The sequence below is a fragment of the Lissotriton vulgaris genome, chromosome 7 (genome assembly GCF_964263255.1).
Source record: "Lissotriton vulgaris chromosome 7, aLisVul1.2, whole genome shotgun sequence".
Taxonomy (NCBI): Eukaryota; Metazoa; Chordata; class Amphibia; order Caudata; family Salamandridae; genus Lissotriton; species Lissotriton vulgaris.
The window spans coordinates 1,051,281,933-1,051,303,122 of record NC_141695.1 but is presented as its reverse complement, the minus strand read 5'-3'; the positions used below and the strand labels follow the sequence as shown (position 1 = coordinate 1,051,303,122).

Here is a 21,190-nt window from a genome sequence, read left to right as displayed (position 1 = left end):
AAAGAAAACCAGAAGAATGAATGTTCCAGGTTATGTTTACCAAACCTGGGACATAAATGTTCCTTACCTATAGGGCCTTCTGCTTCTTCTAGCGGTCTCTGATCCATAATGTGTCGGAACATTGGCAACAGGAAAGCAATGGTCTTTCCACTTCCCGTTTTGGCAATTCCAATTAAGTCTCGTCCACTCATAATTGCAGGAATGGCCTGGGCTTGGATGGGAGTTGGTTTTTCATATGCCTGTCTAACATTAGAGACATGAAAAAAAGTTCAACTGTTGAGGCAAATAAATAATAACTTGCATACTGCTAATGAAGATTGAATGGTAATGAACTCATAAGGCTATTCACAAAACATACGAGTCCCCTTAAGAAAAACAACCGTCACAATTATGTTATTTTCCAATTACAATGTGCTTTTGGTAACTTGCATTTAACACAAGACAATGGGATAAGGGCGTGGCTTGCCGCCCAAGATGGTGGTCGCATAAGCGACAGGCTCCGGGCCCAGGAGGCTTAATCCGTTTAATTATCAGCAATGCCTTTGTAACTGGACTGTTGGCGGAGTCAGGGGGCACAGCGGAATGCAGGAGGGCTATGACAAAGGAGCACTGAGAGGCCATGGTGGAAATTAGCCTGAGTTGACTCCCAGCGACGCGGCGGGCCTGTGCCATGGGAGTGGCTTTTGGCGCAGCGGACTTTCCTAAGATCTAGCCGGCGGTGGAGAGTCGGAGGACGGCGTGCTCATGTACACAAGGCCCGGGTTCAGGCCTAGCAGTACATACCCAGATGTGGCGACCAGAGGGGCCCTACATCAATCAGGTGGGGGCTGCTAAACAAGGTGCGGAGTGAGTCTCTTACCGCTCACCCCCCCACCCCCCCCCCACCCCCCCCCCCGAGAGGCTGTGAAGCAGGGAGAAGACACCCCTTGAGCGGTGGTAGTGGACCTGCGGCATCGGTGCGGGACGGTCTCTCTCGCCCTACTGGCTTCCCGTTACAGGGCCTGGAGTTGCAACACCGGGGACGGGCTTAGGTGTCTAAGACTGAGCGCTGAATGGGTGGGGCTCGCCTGGTTGGACGTCGGGGGCAGTTCATTGTGACACCCCAGAGGCAGACTCTTGCTCCTCTCTGCCTGGCGGCTCCCCCCCGCCCCCAGAGACGTGCACCGCCCCCCCACCTCCACCCCTTCCCCCCACCCCCAAGGGTATTGATTGGACGGGGCGCCCTTGCCAGTGGTGAGAGATCCTTTCGAGACGGTCTGGACTGAATCAGGCAGATGGCATTGTAGTGCCTCTGCTCTGGGACCCAGGAGCTGTGGCAGATGCGAGGACTGTCTGCAGATTGCGATATTTGGGCATGAATTGAGACGCCCTCGAAGGAGCTGAGATTGCTGCAGAGGTACTGTTGGGGTACACAGGGTGCCAGCAGGGCAGCTGTGTGACTGTTCCTTCTCTACCCACCTGGAGCCCCCCCTTCTGTTGTGGGCGAGCTCCTGGAGAAACCGGATATGTTCCTGCATAATATTGCCCCTACCAGCATTTAGAGACTTACAACATACCAGATGCTCTGACAGGGGTGTAGAGGACTACGTTATGTCATGTCCCTGTAAGGGGCCCACGTGCTGTGTCTGGGGCTTGGCCGGAAGAGACTTTCTGCTGTGTGGAGCCACCAACACCGTCAAGTGAAGATGGGGTCTGGTCACTGGTGATAGGGGGAAGTACTACTGGGTTGGGACCCCAAAGAGCTGTGAGAGCCTGGTAGTTGCGCTCTGGTGAGGACAAATGGAGGCAGTTATTAGGTTAGGGTGTTACCCGAACGTTTCAGTGCATAATATATAACCAACCTGACCATTAGTAATCATGGGCAGAGGAAAGAATATAACAACTTCAAGGTGCGGGAGGGCTGGATTGCACTCACTGCATTCGGAAACCTCGTCCCGATGGTCCCGGCAGTTGGAGGTGGGGGCCACGTATGATCCCTCATTGAATAAGCTGGACATGATCCTGAAAGAAATTTGCGATTCCCGTTTGAAAATCAACTGGGCACAATCCTAGTAGAACTTAATCTGCGTAAAGACGATCACAGCAAATGGTTGGATAAAGTCAAGACTACAGAGCAAACATTTGTGGTGCCCCAAGTGAAAGAGCATGATGAACAATTGAAAAAAATGCACCAACAAATTGATTCCTTACAAGCCTGCGCGGATGATGCAGAAGGGCGGGTCCGACGCAATAATCTCAGGATTGTAGGCTTTCCTGAGGGAACGGAGGGGCCCATCCCATCAATCGACATAGAAGAGTGGCTGAAATCTACAGTGCCCTACAGGTTTATCCACACATTTCACGGTTGAACGAGCCCACCGAGACCCCACATGTCGTCCAATACCTGGTGCAAACCCCCGTCCAATATTGGCCAGGATTTTGAATTATAGAGATCAAGATCATGTGTTGCAAGCAGCAAGGGACAGTGTCCCACTACATGTAGAGAATGCAAGAATTTCCATATTTCCGGACTATACACTGACAGTTCAGCGTAAACGCTTTTTGTACATGGAAGTCAAAACACGGGTCCAGGCAACGGGCCTCACGTTTGCATTGCTTTTCCCAGCTAAATTTAAAGTCAACTACAATCAGAGTTCTTTCTTTTTTGGTAAGCCAGACAGTGCATGGTCCAGAGACAACGCAACCAAAATCACAACGCATGTCCCGGAGGAGCAGGAAGAGTCTCACCACACACAGTAAGGGATCCAGCCTCCCACCTCACCAACAGGTAATGGAGGGTAGGCAGAAAGTGCTTCAGTCTGCTGAGGCTCTCAGCATCCCACGTCCTCCTATCAGCACCAGTCCTTCTGATGTGGAAAACACAGACTCAAACTCAGGAGGGAGTGTTGCATTATTCCCATTAGGAACTACATAGCTTAGTAAAGATCCATTGGGATGACCAGACACTATATAAAGCAGAACTGTACCTCTGTATAGTTTGAGCAAATTAAATCGGTCCTACAAATAGGCCATATCTGGCCCGGTGACTCTTTAGCCAGTTTATATGATACTATTATTATGACAAGAAATCTGTAAACACAAAGGGAAGGTGTGGTAAGTCCTGTGGGCCTGGCCTGTCCTCGGCACTTCCGCTCATTGTATAACTTTGTTTTGTGAATTAAGAACACAGATTACCCCACAAGCGAATAGCAAGAGTTTAAAGTGTACTATGTTGACCTTTTTTGCACAGTTTGGTTGAGCGAAGTTAAATTGTTGAACCATTTATTGAGATAAGGTTGTTTGTTCATATTGTTGCCGCACTTTCAGAGGATGTTCTGGGGGGTGAGGGCCGAGGGGGATGGAGTTTTTTTTATTTACAAATAAATTGTGAGAAAGTGGCTCTATATACACTGGACTAGAAGGTAGTACAGTGTGTATAGAGTCCACCAACCCCAGAGATATAACAGAGGTTAAAGTCAGAACTGACCTTACTCTCCAAAGTGGTAGCTTGGTCGAGCAGTAAGGCAGTACCAGAGGACAGTGTAAAGCATTTGATGTACCCACTCAGTCAGCAAAAGGTTTCAGACACTCAAGGACTGAACTCCAGGCCAATTGTTTGTATATCCAGAGATATGGTTGTTTTATTTTTAGAACCAAAAATTATAAAAATATACTTTTCACATTACGAGCAGTCTCATGTAAAAACTTTGCAGAGGAACAATAAGTTTGTACACACAATAATCACAGGTTAGCTAATAAGCGAAACAGATCAGAAACCCTAGCATTGAGCTTAATGGGTTTTCATAGGAAAGTACAGTTGATTACTTTATGGATTACTTTGGTAGTTCCAGGACTAGATCTTGGATTCAGTCCTGGGGTCGAAGCTGAAACCAGATCAGCAAAAGCGTTTTAGTTACAGTGATGATTTTTCCTGAATATAAAGCAGTTTTAAAAGTTCACACTTAGGAGGAGCCTAGCCTGCAGCCGAGATGGTCACCTAGCTCTTCGGCTCCGCCGACCCTTGCACCCTTCGTCGATATCCTGGCAAGAATCATGTGCCTCCGAGCCCCACGCTTACCTGCGCCATGCTCCTGACCGCGCTGCTGTGACTCCGGTCGAGAACGGAGCTGCCCCGGCGGAGTTGAGCCCCTGTTTCCTTTCCGGCCTTCCAAGCGGTCGCAGCCGGGCCATTGTTTCGTGGGGACGGCCGGCGGCGACAACGACAGCAGCGGCCGCTGCGGAGAGGGAGGAGCCGGTGCACCGGACCTGGAGCGTGGCGCTGGGATTTTCACAGCAGCCTTTTCCTCGCTCGGCTGCCCAGCGCGCCCCGCTCGCAACATCGTATCCGGCTCCCGTACATTGTATCCCGGCCCAGCTGGGAGAGGGCCGGGATCGCTTCTTTGTTGCAGCCTTCCGCAGCGGACGCCATCTTCTGCATCGGAAGCCCTGGACTTGCCGGTGGGTTTCCCTGCACTGCAGATTCTCCTGTCCTTGGAGCCTCTCCACGACCGGCTGCCTCCACGTTTCCTGCACCACCAGGGCCCCGCAGAGAGCTCATCATTTTCTGGATACCGATGGCTGGTGAAGGGGGCTTGCTTCCCGGGGCGCTCGATGGTTGCTTGCCTAAGATGGCGGACGCAACAGCACCCTCCATTCTTGATCCACCGCTGGGGCTTCGAGACATCCTGGCTGCACTGGAAGACCTGCGGTTGGCCTTTCGCGACTCTGCCACTGGTTTGGGGGACCGGCTTGATGGGACTTTTTCAGCTGGCCATGATGATTCTCCAGTGCGGCATGTTAAGCCACATCTTCAGTCGACTGTCGGTGGATCACCCGAGTTGAGGTATGTGGCAGCGACGGGGGGACGCGTCCCAGTGCCCGCTGCGGTACTCTTCGGCTCTGCCCTGGAGGAGTCTGACAATAATGCTCCTTTGGTATGGCCGGAGCTTGTGTCTCAGACGCAGTGTTGCCCATCTCCTTTGTCCTTTGTTGCCACGTTTCTGAGCGTCCTCCTGGACTTGCTTCCTGTACATCGGCCGGCCGCTACGTTGGAACTTATGCATCGTCCTGCTCCCTGTTGTGCTCTCCACGGCATGGCAGTGGCGCTTTCTTTGGTCCTTTACTATCGAGCTTCACTCCAGTTTGACTTGTCTCTTACACCTCGACTTCTGCAACGGACTCCATGGTGGCCCATCCCGTCCAGGTTGGCTGCACTGCAATTGGATTCTGTTGGACTGTGGATTCGAAGGGGCCAAGGCTGAGGAAGGGGTTTTTCTTGTTGCAAACTGATACGTATATGGCTGGGACTGGGACTTGTAATTGTTGGAGGTACATGTAGCGCGGGTGCTAGGTCGGGGCCTGGGGTTGGGTGACCGCGGGTAACGATTTTGCTTGCTTTGAATAGATCCTTGGCCCTCCTCCGATCAACCGTGACATTCTTTTTCTTTTTCTTTTCTTTTTCTTCTACATTTTGGGTACTCTTTTGGGGCGACAGACACACTGCTAGGGGGGGGTAGGCCGTAGCCTCTGCATGCGTGTAGGGTGGGGGGTATATTTCCTTGTTGGTTTCTTTTCTATGGGCCTCCTTTTTCTCTCTTTCTTTTCTCTTTTTCTCTTCTCCCTTTCTTCCCTTTACCTTTCTCGCTTGTTCTTTCCTCTCTTATTTCTTGGGTCGATGGGAGGATTGGGAACTTGTGGGTAGTGCTTGGGGATCATCATGTGATATGCTTCTTTTCTATCCTGATTTCATTGAGTGCGATTGATTGCCTTACGGATAATGCTTGCTGACTCTTCTGATGATCGTTGCCCACTATAGTCCTAACTGCATTGCTTTGATTCGGATCCTTCCAGACCTGTTGCTATGGACTTATTTCAAACTTTATAAAAATTAAACCTCATCATCCTGGCTCTTGGCGGCACAATTGTGAATAATGTAACCTGGTCTATTCGTGCTTGCACTGATGTGCTGCTGAGTTGTATAATTGCTTGCTGATGTGCCCTTTATTGTCGAGGCCGGCCTGAGGGTTGTAGGCCCGTATTTGTCTGCACATACTGTTAAATAAAGGTTTTCCAAAAAAAAAAAAAAAAAAGTTCACATTTAGAAACTTTGAGGTGATTCTCACAATGTTATTAAATGGGAGAAAATTCAGGTTACAGGTAAAGTACGTTTGCGTTCCTTTTGTAACCCAGCACTAGTCTCCTAGGGCCAGCACTGGGGGCTTAACTCAAAACATGTAGGTAATTGCGTTTCAGTATTTCGTACGATATTTAAAGAATATTGGCAGTTTTCAAAAGTAGACACTTAAAAGAAATTTCATAGAAAAGCAGACAATGGGTTCCTATGGAGAAAATACAGTTTACTAGTAAACCCGCTAGGGATTACTTTTGTGGTTCAGGACTGGGCTGAAAGGTACAGTACGGGCTTCTCTACTGATCACAGGTGAGTATTTTCGAATTCGGACTTTGGCTGATTTTATAGGAATATTTTCAGTTTTCAAAACTTCACAGTCAAAAATGGGTCAATGTTATCCAATGGCAGGTAAGTGAATTACCAGTTTCCAGGTGAGTACTTGGTTGGTGAAGTTAGAGTTCTGGGCATAGACTCAGGGGTCCCCCAGGGTCAGGTGAGTACAGTTACTTCAGTCCCAGGGGCGCCCGGGTGCAGAGGTAGGTAGGCCCAATGTTATCCAATGAGGGAAAGGGGGCCTTCGGTTGGTGGCTACTGGCTAGCAGGCCACGCGACTCTGGGAGCTGGGCTCCTGGTCACTTGCTCTGGGCAAGGGGGGGGGGAGTAGGATAGGGCAAAGAGGGCACAGCCAGCGGCACTCGACGGCTGGGTGCAGGGTGCTTTTGAGCCATCGGGCGCTCAATGTTATCCAATGAGGATCTTGAAAAAGGAACAAAGGCTGCAGGTTCGGGGACGGTGACTTTCGAGGGGCGACCAGCACTTCGAGAGGTAAGTTGGGATGTTGGAGAACAGGTAGGTAGCCCAAAGGGAGGCACAGGGGGCTGTAGGGCACCGGGTGCAGGGGTGTCTTTGGGTGTCGGAAAAGCTAACCCTCAGCTGGTCGCGGTTGGGGTGGTCCCTGGTTCGGAGTCTGCAGGCGTTGGCTGGTTCGTCGAGGAGGGTCTTTGGGCACTGGAATTCAGGTCCCAGTCGCCGGGGTGACGTCCTCGTGGTCTTGGTCCGGGTTGGCCCGGCCTGGGCTCGGCTGATGCAGAGTGGGCAGGTCCGGAGCTTCCTGGTAGGTACCAGGTGGGTTGTTGCAGCAGAGCCTCTACTGATGGGAGTCCCAATCGTCGAGAGGGTCAAGGCAGGCAGATCCTCTGGGTGACCCAAGGTTGCTGTCCGCGGAGGTCGCCGGGTTTAGGCAGGAGCAGGTTCCAGGATCAACAGGCCAGTAGGGCTGGGGCCAAGTCAGTTGTTGTTATCCTGTTGTTAGCAGCTGCACTGCGGGTCTTCTTGATCTTTTTTCTTCTTTTTTATATCAGGATCTGAGGAGCCCCTAATTACTAAATTTAGGGCCGCTACAGGTAGGGCAAGGGCAGGGACCAATGGGTCCCTGTCCTGGGGGGGAGTACACCCCCTAGCCTGCTCCTCTCCTGTGGGAGAGGGGCAGGAGCCTAGCTGGGATTGGGCAAGACTACCCATCTACAAGATGGCCGGAGCCCGGGGTCGTGCTTCACCTCGCCTCCTCCACCTGAGGGGTGGAGTTGGCACATGTTACACCCCCCCTTTCTGATGTAGTTTTCCCCGCTAGAGTGGGGGTAGGAGTGGTGGGGGGTGGTTGCTGGGTACAGCAAATGGTCTGGAGAAGCTCTCAGAGACGGTATGCCTTTGAAGCTTCCCCCTGTCCATCCTGGGGGGAGGACATAGCGCCTCACCCAGGATGTGCTTTGTTGCAGACCCAGGAGAGCGGGGGGCTCTCCACCCAGGGGTCCAGCAACATATCTGCTGTGTGGCAGCCTCTGCAGCCACTCAGCCCAGACGTGGATTGTAGGTTTGGGTTTTTGGAGGGCATCTCTAAGATGCCCTCTTGTGCATTTTACATTAAATACCACACTGGTATCAGTGCGGGTTTAATGTGCTGAGAAGTTTATACCAAAGTTGTCAGTCTTCAGTGAAGCCATTATGGTGCTGTGGAGTTTGTGAATGACAACCTCCCAGCACCATATACTCTTAAATGGGAACACTGCACTTACAGTGCCCAGGAATGGCCCTGGGTACTGTAGGGGCACAGGGCTCATGCACCTGGGCCCTCACATGTGGCATAGGGCACCCAGCTAGAGGGGTGACTGAAGTATGCCAGGGCAGTGTGTGCCAGGTCGACTCTTGCTTTAGTTTTGTATTTAGGCACTCAGCCTGCAAAGGCAGTGTGTGAGAGCCAGGGTACACCATGCCCTGGTTACCTAGGGTACCATTTACTAGGGGCTGACAGGGGCCAGAGATGCCAATTGGGTATTTTGTTTCAGCATAGCTTTTCTTTGTAGGGAAGGAACACAGGCCCTGGGTACCTGATTGGCAGGGACCCAGGACACACACTGTCAAAGTATATCAGCAGTTCAGAAAAAAGTGGGGCATACCAAGGTAAGAAAGATGGCACTTTCTCACATAAATGCAGATGATGTAGATTACCAAATATTACACTGTTATATCCTGGAAAGTTCGGGGGATAGGGTTGATCCACAAACGGCACAGAATAGCTGAACAACTTTACAGCCATGGAGCCCAAATAGTATATCTCCAGGAGATGCATTTAATTCCATCAGAGACTAGCAGGTTAGAGAGGCCAACTTTTTGCAACGGCGTATTCCGCCTTTTCCAGAGGGGCTGCAATTTGGATGCAGGCGCGAGTCCCCTTTTCCCACAGTGAGAGTAGGATAGGCGAGCAAGGCAGATGTGTTGATACAGGGGGCCCTAGATGGTAAGCAGGTAGTATTAGGCTTCCAATGTGGACCAGGATGCCTTCCTATCACGGGTATCTTAGGCTCTCTCAGACTGGTCTCAATACCCATGGGTATTGGGTGGGGACTTTAATGCGATGTTTGATGTGCATCTGGACCGATCCCATCCCCTTTACTGAATACTAAGGCTATAACACAAACTGCTACTCTGGCTCGATGGGAATAGGGATGGAATCTCCTTGACGTTTGGAGATCACAGCATGTTAATATGCGGGAATATTCCTTCTACTCCCACCCACATAAGTTGCATACCCATTTAGATCACTTTCTCTGTACACCAGATATGTCCTCAACCATTAAACAGAGTACCTAATTGGGAAAAACCATATCTGATCATAATGACTGACTGAAATTCTTATAAAGCGCACGAATGCCGCAGCGTCTTGGCGCTGAGAGTACTAAGAAGCACGAAGGGGCAGATTTAGGACTGGGTGAAGAGCCAGGTTTTTAAGGACTTTCTAAAGCTCATTTTAGATGTTTGTGTGCGCAACAGGGGGGGCAATAATGCCCTAGAAATTACATTAAACTGGGGCTGAGACCCCACGCCTATCTAAACAGCCCTTGCACTTGGAGGATCAAGTATTCCGCGCCACATTAGCCACAAAAATAACCACATATTTTAAAGAAAATGAAGGCACAGCCTCAACCAGGTCTTTAGACTGGGAGGCTTTTAAAGTAACGATACGGGGAGTTTATATGGGGTCCTTGGAAGGAGCTAGAAGGTAGTTCGAGACATAACGTTAGAGGACACTTTGCAGGCACTGGAAGTAGCAGCGCAAGCTGACAAGATGGGAGCAGACAGTCTACAAGAAGCTAGGATTAAATATGCTGAAGTTTTAGAGCGTTTAAGAACGATTGACTTGAATGATTATACACTACACACACCTGCTGAAGCAGATAGAGCTAGCACATTATTAGTGCGACTGATCAAGCCCCAAGCAACACCCACTCCTGTTCTAGCGATATATAATACCCAGCACACGTTGGTTACCATTCAAGCCAAAATAAATAGGGCTTTTCAGGAACATTATATAAATCTTTAAACAGCTCCCCTCCTAGATGGTACAAAAGCAATCAAACACTTTCTTGGGAGGTTGAACTCCCCCTCTATAACAGATTCAAATGCTGAGGGATTGGCAGCCCTGCTTACCACAGTGGAGATCCGCACTGCAATAAAAGCGTTGGCCCGTAATAAGACTCCGGGGCTCAGTATTTATTCATCGTTTGCGGCGTCATGGACTCCAAAACTACTGCAACTCTATACAACCTCACTTACAGAAGGCACACTGCCTCCCACTACTAGAGAGGCCATAGTCACATCATTATTGAAACCGGATAAGGTCCCTACTGATCTCACATCATATAGATCTTTATCAATACTTAATACCGAATATAAAATACTTAGTTTAGGGTCAAGACTATTCCCCCTAGTTCCCAAACTAATACACTTGGACCATTTTTGGGTCATACCCCAATGCAGCACCTCACTAAATATTCGCTGTCTACATGCCCTAATACATGCAGTTTCTGAGTCAGTACCACTAGCGGGATGCTGGTCACTAGATGTACGTCAAGCGTTGCAAATGCTACTTACCAGTATGCATCTGTTCTTGGCATGTAGGGCTGCTGACATTCATATCTGAGCATAGATCGCCGCCTAGTGTTGGGTCCGGATGATGCACATTGTTGTCCTGGAAGAGTCTTCGAAGTATCACGAGATAGGTGGCTCCTCCCCTGGACTACAGTGCGCATGGGCATCGACTCCATCCCCAGATTGTTTTTAGCCATTGTGGCCAAGATGGAGTGAAACTCAGTGAATGATGGCCATGCTATGAAATGATATGTGAACACTGCAGCTGCTACAGGCGCCGGGGAGGAGGGCGGGCGATATGAATGTCAGCAGCCCTACATGCCAAGAACAGATGCATACTGGTAAGTAGCATTTGCAGTTCGAGGCATGTGGGCTGCTGAATTCATATCTGTGCATAGAATACATAGCAGTCCCTCCATTAGCGGCGGCCGCCCGTGCCAGCTGCAGCAGTTTGGAAAAGTGTTTTGAGAACAGCCTGCCCTACAGCTGCTTGCTGTTTAGAGTGCACGCCTACACAGTAATGCTTAGTAAATGTATGTGTGGTAGACCATGTGGCTGCTCTACATATGTCCTCCAAGGGAATGTTTCCAAGGAAAGCCATAGAGGCCCCCAACTTTCTGGTGGAGTGGGCTCTCGGTGGAATTGTAAGAGTGCGTTTTGCCTTTGCATAGCAGATCTGAATACATTTCACGATCCACCTGGCATTACCAGCCTTGGAAATAGGGTTACCTTTGTGATGTGGCGCAAAGGCAACAAAAAGCTGCTTAGTCTTTCTAAAATCCTTGGTCCTATCAATGTAATACATAAGGGCCCGTTTAACGTCAAGGGTGTGGAGCATCCGCTCCGCCAGCAACTCTGGATTTTGAAAGAACACCGGCAACTCAATGGTTTGGTTGATGTGGAACTGAGACACAACCTTGGGTAGAAATTTAGGGTTAGTGCGGAGCACTACTCTGTTTGAATAAACTTGGAAGAAAGGCTCTTGTATTGTGAGGGCTTGCAGCTCACTAACCCTCCGTAGCGATGTAATTGCTACCAGGAAAGCCACTTTCCATGTTAAGAACTGAAGTTCGCAAGAATGTAGTGGCTCAAAGGGAGGACCCATCAGCCTTGTAAGAACCACATTGAGGTTCCATTCCGGAGCTGGTGGAGTCCGTGGCGGAATGACTCTTTTGAGGCCTTCCAGAAATGCCTTGATGGCAGGCACTTTGAAAAGTGAAAGGTGCTGCCTATTTTGGAGGTATGCGGCCATCGCAGACAGGTGAATGCGAATGGAAGTATATGCCAGATTACATTTGTATAGATGGAACAGGTAACAGATTATGTTCTGAATGGAAGTGTAGGAGAGTAGGGTCTGCAATCCTATGATCACCCAGATTTTTTGCTTTTGTTTCACTGGTTTACGACTTTCTCTGGCTGTGGGCCTGCTAATCAGACCCACAGCCTGGCTGTTCTCTCTCTAAATTACAACATGTACCCTAGGTGCATTTACCAATTGGTACTGGGCCACCTTATCAGACCCTGTAACTCAGGGCATAGGTGTACCCAGGGCTGCCAGGGGCTGCAGCATGTATTATGCCACCCCTGGCTGGCCTCCTAAATTTGACACAACTGGCTGCATGACAGCTGGGGCAAAGTCGTGTAATCACCCTTTGCTGTAGGTGTAGTATACCTATACCTAACCCTAAAATGGACACACGGATTCCTATCAGTCACTCCTATGGCAGGCCTTGACAATCCTGAAGGCAGAGTGCTGGGAATCTTGTGAGATGGTGCTCTGGCATGAGCTGAGCCCGTCTACAGCTTGCGGAACCAAGTCCTAATAGCTGTTCCATGATATCGCATACCATATACTCTTAAGTGCATTATAATCCTCGCGGTTAAATGCTAACTTTGGTATTGCTTTATCAAAACATGTCGAGTAAGGTGTCATACGAATTGGAATACTAACCCCTCGCCAATTCTGGCGACAGGGTTAGCATTCCACCCTTCTAGAGGGACACGACATGTATGTAACTGTGAACCCCGGTTAAAGTTACCTAAAGCCTCAGCTCCACAAAATGGATGCTGCCACCACAGACACGAGTCTGACCTCCTGCTGCTGGGAGTGCTTCCAGCGAGGGAGGCTTGGACAAAGGGTTTCCTGTCCGGGGCGGTGCTAGCACCATCCCAGACATGGTTTTGTGTATCCTGGGTAGGCAGGGCTTTACAGGAAGGTGACTGCTGAGTGGCACCCCGGTGCTCACTACGCATAGGCCGGTCTGAACCAGTTCCAGGGGCACACCAGCCCCTGGCCTGGGGAAGTCCGGCATGGCAGAGGGGTGTAACCACCCCCCTCCTGGTCCCACCCATAGGCAGGACCTAGTCACCGGGTCAGCCCCCTTTTTTAGTATAAAGATAGGAGCGGGCCCCCTGTTCAAATTAGATCATCTTTGGAATCAAGACACGACTTTCTTCGAAAGGACTTCACGATTTCTTCTTCAAGATTCTCCCTTGTGGCTAAGGAGTAGTCACCCTGCATCCGCAGGCACCATCCTAAGAACACTGCGGTCTGCTGCAAGTCCTTCTTCACGAATCCGACGACCCAGCTCGACGAGACCCGGCTTCCCTGGCACCTCTGACCTCTACTCACCTCTACAGCAAAGCTGAGAACTGTGAGTGCGACGAGACCTCAAACCGACGATCGCCAAGACTGCACGACTTCTTTGTAATAAGCCCACCGAGTCTTCCACTGGTGAGTGCTTTGGGGTCCGAGAAACCCCAACCCTGCGCAGCTCCAGCACCCAAGATCAGCCTCCCTGCATCTCCACGATCTGCGTGGGGCCCTTCTGCTGTTTGCTGTGCACCGCGTTGTTTGGCTACTAGCCGGCTGGCTTGTGGCCTTCTGAACGACGCCCGACGACATCACTGCTGCTGGTCTGGTTGCTCCAGACTGGCCCTTGCTTCCTTCTTCAAGAGAGGCATCCCGGACCCTCCTGGTCCACTCCAGACGCCATTTTAGGTCCACCGCGTGGGCTTGAATTTGCCAAGGCTTTGTTGCCCAATCCTGGGTCCAGCGACGCCGACAGCTTCTATCTTCGTGGGACAGCTCGATCCTCCTTCCTGGTCGCCGACAACGCCTCCTGGTCTGTGAGATCTTCGAGCACAGCGTCACCCACTCGCCTAGTCGAGGTGGCTACCATCCGGTGCCCTCCTGGTGCCCACTGACTACTGGCTACTGGCTAGTAGTCTCGAACTTGGTCCCCTCTGCTTTCAGGTGTCATCTTCCATCGATCCAGGCTTGGATCCACCGAACTTTCTTCACTGGTCGCCTGCCAGCAACTCCTTTCTTCCAGGCTCCTGGTCCGTCAACGAGGATTCCCGACGTCCTTTGAGTCCTATGCAGCTGCAGCCCCTGGGCTAGGTAACTTCGGCATTTCGGTGCCCCAGCATAGCCTCAGTATCCAAGGGTCAGAATCTACTTTCGTTTTCCTCCTGCCAGGTCGGGTTCGCCCGAGAACACTAACTTTGCAATTTCTAGCTACCATAGACTTTGTCCCGCATCACGCGTGAGAGTGCACACTCTGCACCCGAGTCCCCTGGGTCTCCTAGAAGTAATCTAACGATTCTATAGTCAAGTCCTAGTGATTCCAAAGCCTATTAGTACTGTACTTACCTGCTAGTAATTTCGCATTCCACTTTTCAAGTATATGGTTCTCCGTGCCTCTCGGGCATTTGTATATACTGTGCTAACTTAAGTATTTTGATAAGAGTTTTGGTTTGTGCTTAGTACCCTGTCCTCATAAAGAGTACAGGGCTGTTGTGAATCTTAATAAATAACTGTTTATATCGAGGACAACGGCCTTTTAGCCTCCCATCAAGCAGGCTTTCGCCCAGGCCATTCTACGGAGGCAGTGGTTCTCGCGGTTCTAGATGAACTTAAGGGGAAGGCAGATTCCAACCTCCCCCAAGCCCTGGTCCTTCTCGATTTGTCCGCTGCGTTTGACACGGTTGACCACTCCATTCTTCTCGACCGTGTTAGCGCAGCGGGCATCCGGGGCGCGGCCTTTTCCTGGCTAGCGTCCTTTCTTCAAGATAGGTACCAGGAGGTTCATCTTTCCGGCTTCTCTGCCCCCCCCCCCGTCCGGTCACTTGTGGTGTTCCCCAGGGCTCCTCTCTTTCCCCTCTTCTCTTTAATCTTTACATCTGTCCCCTTGTCACGTCACTTCTCTTCTTGAGCTGGGGGTCTCGGTGTATAACTACGCAGATGACCTCCAGCTCGTCTTTGATCTTTCTTCTTCTGCTGATTCTCTCCCTAAATTCAGTTCCACCTTAATTTTCATTTCAAAGTGGATGACCGCCAACCATCTTAAGCTCAACCCCGATAAGACGGAACTTGTCCTCACGGGTGGTCCATCTAACCCTTGGTCCCCAGCACACTGGCCCCCTTCTTTTGGTCCCCCTCCCACACCTTCCTCCTCTGTTCGCACTCTTGGCATCAAAGTTAGTTCTGACCCAACAATGCACAGTCAGATTAGCTCTGTTGTGTCGTCCTGCTTCCTGTCCCTCCGCCTCATCCGGAAAATCTCACGTTTTTTCACTACTGATGCACTCAAAACCATAGTCCTGGCCTTAGTCATCTCCCGACTTGCTATGGGAATGGCCTGTACGTGGGCATTCCAGCCTACGAGTCCCGACGTCTACAGGCCATTCAAAATCAAGCTGCTCGCCTCATTCTCTCCCTTCCCAAATCCTCCCATATCACTCCTGTTCTCAAATCTCTGCACTGGCTCCCTATCCGCTTCAGATCTCTCTTTAAGTTAGCCTGCTTTGCCTTTCGAGCTCATTCCCGCTCTGCCCCTGTCTACATCTCCTCCCTAATTACATCTCACGCCCCCAGTCGCATCCTTCGCTCTTCTCTCTCTCTCTTGCACATCCCCCGCTTCCGCAAATCCAGAACTGGTGGCACCCGCCTCTCTGTTTTGGCCCCCCAGTTCTGGAACAGCCTCCCACTTCACATTCGTTCCATCCCCATCTACACCCATTTCCGAAAAGCCCTTAAAACCTTCCTTTTCACCCAGGCCTTTCCTTCTTAGGTTCCCCAGATTCCCTCTGTGAGCCCTGACCAGGTCCCCAGCGCCAGGAAGCCGCTTGGCCGCAGTGCGCTTTATTAAATATTTTTTTCATTTCATTTCATTTCATTTCGTTTATTTTCATAACACTTGTGTGGTGTCCTTTCACTTGGTATTCAAGGGGTATATGTGTGGTAAACAGCTGGCTTAACACGCCCTCTCGAGTCTTTAGCCTTAGACTGCTCGTATCCACGCTACTAGGATAGCTGGTCTATAAGGTTGACTTACAACCAATCATCAATAAGGGTTGCTGGACTGATACATAGTGTTCACTAGAATAGTGAGCACTGCATATCAGGCCACCTTCTCACAGGAAGCATCCAGTGGATCAATGTTGTGGTTTGCGCAATAGATGACAAACCGCTTCCATTTTGCCGCATAACATGCTCTAGTAGTGGGCTTTCTTGCCTCCCGAATGATGTCCATGCAATTGGGAGGAAGGTTAATGTAGCCAAATTCTACGACTTCAGGAGCCAGATCGCCAGGTTGAGCTGTTGCGGATCTGGGTGCTGAATGTCGCCATGGCTCTGCGTCAGAAGGCTGGGTGTGAGATGAAGCCTTTGATGCGGTACCACGGAAAGTTCCAGAAACGTGGTGTACCATGGTTGGCGAGCCCACGTTGGAGCAACTAGGATGAGAGTCATCGAGTGCTGCCTGAGCTTGCGCGCCACCAGCGGTATCAGAGGTGCTCGGGGAAAAGAGTACGCAAATCTGCCTGACCAGTTCATCCACATCGCATTGCCCTGCGACTGAGGGTGTGGGAACCTGGCGGCGAAGCTTTGGCATTTTGCGTTCTCTTTTGTGGCGAACAGGTCTATCTCTAGATGACCCCACCTTTGGAAGTACGGTTGGAGTACTGATGGATGTATCTCCCACTCGTGCATTTGGTGGCTGTGCCTGCTGAGCAGGTCCGCCATCTGATTGTTTTTGCCTGGGAGATGCTCCGCCATGAGGAAAATGTTCCTCTTAATGGCCCACTTCCACATGCTCTGAGCCAGATGAGACAGCTGCGGAGAGTGAGTGCCCCCCTGTTTCTGAATGTAGTACATGGCCGTCATGTTGTCCGTCCGGATCAACACGACCTTGTTGCACAGATGTACTTTGAATGCCTTTAAGGCCATGAAGATCGCCATCAGTTCTAGTACATTGATGTGCATCTTCTTTTGCTGTAGTGTCCATAGTCCCTGCACAGTGTATTGGAGTACATGCGCTCCCCATCCCTGGAGAGAAGCGTCCGTCGTCAGGATAATCTGCGGCACAGGCTCTTGAAACGGTCAGCCCTTGCAAAGGTTTCGTGGATTCCACCAATGCAGAGAGTTGTATGCCCGACCGCTCACCAACACTAGGTCTTCCAACTGCCCGTGAGCCTGAGTCCACTGACGTGCTAAGCACTCCTGAAGCGGACGCATATGTAGCCTCGCGTGTGGGACTATGGAGATGCAGGAGGCCATCATGCCTATCAACTGCATGAACACTCTTGCTGGAAGCGAGTGCTGAGGTCTGAATCTTTGGATCAGCGACTGAATGCTGTTGACTCTCACTGAATTTGGCTGTGCTGTGGCCGCCAGAGTGTTTATGGTCGCACCCAGATACTGCCGTATGTGAGCGGGTTGGAGATGGGACTTCGGGTAATTAAGTGAGAACCCCAGATCGTGCAGAAGGTGAATGGTTTGGGACACGTGGGCGGCGCACAGCTGGGCCGACTTCGCTTGAATGAGCCAGTCGTCCAGATAGGGGTAGACGTGGATGTTTTGACGTCTTAGGTGCGCCGCCACCGTCGCCAGGCACTTTGTGAAAACCCTGGGCGCTGTGGTGACCCCAAAAGGCAAAACCTTGAACTGGTAGTGCTGGTTTTGAATGGTGAACCTGAGGTACTTTCTGTGAGAAGGATGCAGTGGAATGTGGAAGTACGCATCCTTGAGGTCCAGAGTCGCTAGGAAGTCCCCTTGCTGAAGCAGTGGGAGAACCTGCTGCAGCGTGAGCATATGGAAATGCTCTGACAGAATGTAAAAGTTGAGAGGTCTGAGGTCTAGGATGGGCCTGAGTGATCCGTCCTTCTTTGGGATCAGAAAGTACAGGGAGTAAACTCCTGTACCTCTTTCTTGCAGGGGCACAAGCTCTATTGCTCCTTTTTGCAGCATGACGTGGACTTCCTGCTGCAACAAGTGCAAGTGCTCGCCGGACATAGGACGGCTCTTTGGGAGTATGTTGGGTGGAGTGGACGTGAGCTCCAGACAATAACCATATTGGATAAGAGATCTGACCCACCTGTCCGTGGTGATGGACTTCCACACGGGCAGGAACTGCTGGAGTCTCCCCCCGACCGGTGTTGCGTGGTCGGGGGGCAGTGACAAGGCGTCACTGTTTGTTGGCGGTGGAGGATCTGGAGCTGTTATTACCACGTCCTCTGCCTTTGACGTTGTTGCCACAGTATCCACCCCGACCCTTGTTGGTATAGGAGGGTTGGGTATTACTTTTATAGAATTGCGTTGACTGACACTTGACCCCTTGAGGTGCCTCTATTATTGGAGCGTCGAAAGGAACCACCCCGAAACTGCTGGGACTGCAAGGCACCCATAGACTTAGCAGTGTCAGTGTTTTTTTTCATTTTCTCGAGGGTGGTATCGACTTCTGGGCCAAACAGGTGGTCTGGGTTGACAGTTTGGTTGAGGATGGTAGTTTGAATGTCCGGTTTGAAACCGGATATTCTGAGCCATGCATGCCTACGCAGTAGAACGCTAGTGTTTATCGCTCTTGAGGCGGTGTCAGCCACATCCAGAGCGCACTTAATTGAAGCATTAGTGATAAGCTTCCCCTCCTGTATCAACATCTCAGCTGCTTCCTTATATTGCTCTGGCAGGTGCTGTAGAAGGGTCTCTAGAGTGTCGTAGTGTGCCCTGTCGTAACGCGCAAGCAGCGCCTGCGTGTTGGATATGCGCCATATGTTGGCTGCCTGCGCAGCAATACGCTTCCCCGAAGCCTCAAATACTTTTGATTCCTTGTCTGGGGGAGGAGCATCACCCGTAGTCTGTGAGTTGGCTCTTTTGCGAGCATTGGAGACAACCAAGGAATCCAAAGGCAACTGTCCTTTGATATATGTTGGATCAGTGGGCGCTGCCTTGTACTTCTTGTCAATACGTGGGTTGACGACTCTTGCTCGGGTGGGCTCCTTGAAGACCTCTGGCGCATGTTTCAACACCCCTTTTAGCATTGGCAAAGTCTTTACTGTTTTTTCAGCGACTGAAAAGGTGTCAAAAAGAAAATCGACGTCTACTGGGTCAGCATGGAGATAGACGTCATGGTTGGCTGCCGCTCTTTCGATTAGAGCATTGAAAGCTGCAGAGTCCTCAGTTGGGGAAGTTTTTGCTGAAAAGAGTTGAGGCTTTTGTCCTGACTGCGGGTCCCCAGGGTCGCCACCTGCAGACCAAGGCTCAGTTACATCCTCTGGGTCCGAGTATACTGGATAGGCATACTCATCCTCGTCGTTACCATCACCCTCTTCAACATTAGAATGAGTGGGTGAAAGTTCATGGCCTTGGGGTGATGCAGGCTCCAAAGGGGCAGAGGCACCAGCAGAGTCCATCTTTTTCTTAAGTGGGATTTGGAAATGTTCCAAAGCTGGTTCAGGGGTGATCTTCCTTTTAAGGAGAGAGAGCTTGCCTGTGTTGGCGTCGATGATCACTTCTCGACGCTCTTCTTCTGCCAGTGGTTGGTGGAGCGGGCTTGGAACCACCAACGATGCTTTCGGCGTCGAAGATAACTTCAAGGGCACCCCGGCCCCAGGCTTTGCTGTGAAAGCCTTCGGCGCCGTCTTTGGCGGCAACGTGAACAGAATCGGCGTGGGCGCTTTCGCCGGTTTCTGGAGAGGCTTGGGCGGCACAGTGCCCTGTGGCTCGACTGCCGCGGCCCCCTCTCTAATACGCTGAAGGGACTCGTTGACCTTTTTAGTGAGCGAGGCGGAGGGACGCACCGGCTCGAGAGAGTCTTCTGAAGCAGATCTTGTGCCGGCGACCGAGGCCGCAGTCTTCGGAGCCGACGCAGCTGCCCCCTTGGCCTTGTTGATTGGAAGCGGGGCAGTGCTAGACTCTGGGTCGTCCTGCCGCTTCTTTGTGGTCTTCTTATGGTCGTCGACCTTCTTGGTATCGATGCGACTTTTAAGTGCGTCGACCAACTTCGGCGCCGACGCAGCCGTGTCGGGCGTCTTCACCTTCGGCTTCGACACCGTAGTCTTTGGGTCGGCCATTTTGGCGTGGCTCTTGAGCTCGACGGCCATCTTGGATTTCTTCGGCGCCGAGGCCTCCGAAGCCTTCGACCCGACCATTGCCACCTGCGCTTTCGGTTTCGATAAGATTGGCGTCGAGACCGATGGTTTCACTTTCGGTTTCTGTACCGTAAGCGGTGCCGTATCAATGTCCGTGGCCGGGCCGGAAGGCGGAGCCCTGGGACGGGAATCAAGACTTTGGGTAAGGCCCGAAGGCGATCCCTCGGCCTGGGCCTTAGAATGGTGGCTGGCCCCGGAGTCAGTGTGAGGAAGCTCCTCTTCCGAGCTATCCTCTACGGTGGCAATGGCCCCGTCGTCGTCCCCTACCTCCTCGACGACTTCATCGAAATCCTCGTCTTCCGCGTCGTAGTCTTCCTCGACCTCCGACGCCGGGTTAGACTCGGTGATATCCTGTATAGTGTCGTCGCCGACATCCTGCTCGAAGATGTCCGTTGGAGGGGGCGCCGATCGCTGGGCCTGCAGTCTTGCAGCTCGGCGGAGCTTGAGCGTCTTCTTCGACCGGAACTTGGAGCAGGCCATACACTTGGCCTCGTCGTGGTCCGGCGACAAGCATTTATTGCACACAGGGTGCACGTCGATATGTGGGTATTTCGAGGCACACACGGGGCACCTCTTAAATGGACTTTGTTCCATGATGAAAGTAGTTTGGAGCGTCGTGTAGGCCCGTCCGCGCCGAAAGCACGCGGAAGGGCAGTGTTGGCTCGGAGTCGAAGAAACAAACGATCCCGAACGATAACAATACCGACGCGAGTCCTAAAGACCTTTTGGTCTCAAGTAAAAGAAGTTAAACAACTATCGATTCCGACAGAGGGAACCGAAACACATCCGAACCCAATGGCGGAAAAAAACAATCTGGGGATGGAGTCGATGCCCATGCGCACTGTGGTCCAGGGGAGGAGCCACCTATCTCGTGATACTTCGAAGACTCTTCCAGGACAACAATGTGCAATCATCCGGACCCAACACTAGGCGGCGATCTATGCTCAGATATGAATTCAGCAGCCCACATGCCTCGAACTTGATACTTTGAGTTGGTCATATATGCTAGCTAAGTTTGGGTTACCCCAAAATATTGTAATTGGGTAAAACTGCTTTACACCAACCCCACAGCCAATGCTAAGACAGGAACAACTATTTCTCCGGCATATCATATTTACAGTGGAACTGGTCAGGGATGCCCCTTGCCACCCTTTTTGTTTGTATTAGCGTTAGAATCCCTAGTACAATATTTACGTTGCATAATGGCCCCATATGGCATCCTGA

The 21,190-nt window shown here is 51.1% G+C and overlaps 1 protein-coding gene across 1 annotated transcript in view; it reads right to left on the bottom strand.

Moving 5' to 3' along the window:
* The window catches only part of DDX46 (DEAD-box helicase 46), a 970,300-nt gene that overhangs the window by 500,321 nt on the left and 448,789 nt on the right, over positions 1–21,190 (bottom strand). The window contains exon 10 of the mRNA XM_086931496.1: positions 68–243. Within this exon, the coding sequence (XP_086787622.1) occupies positions 68–243 (176 nt within the window). The remainder of the gene's footprint in view (positions 1–67; positions 244–21,190) is intronic.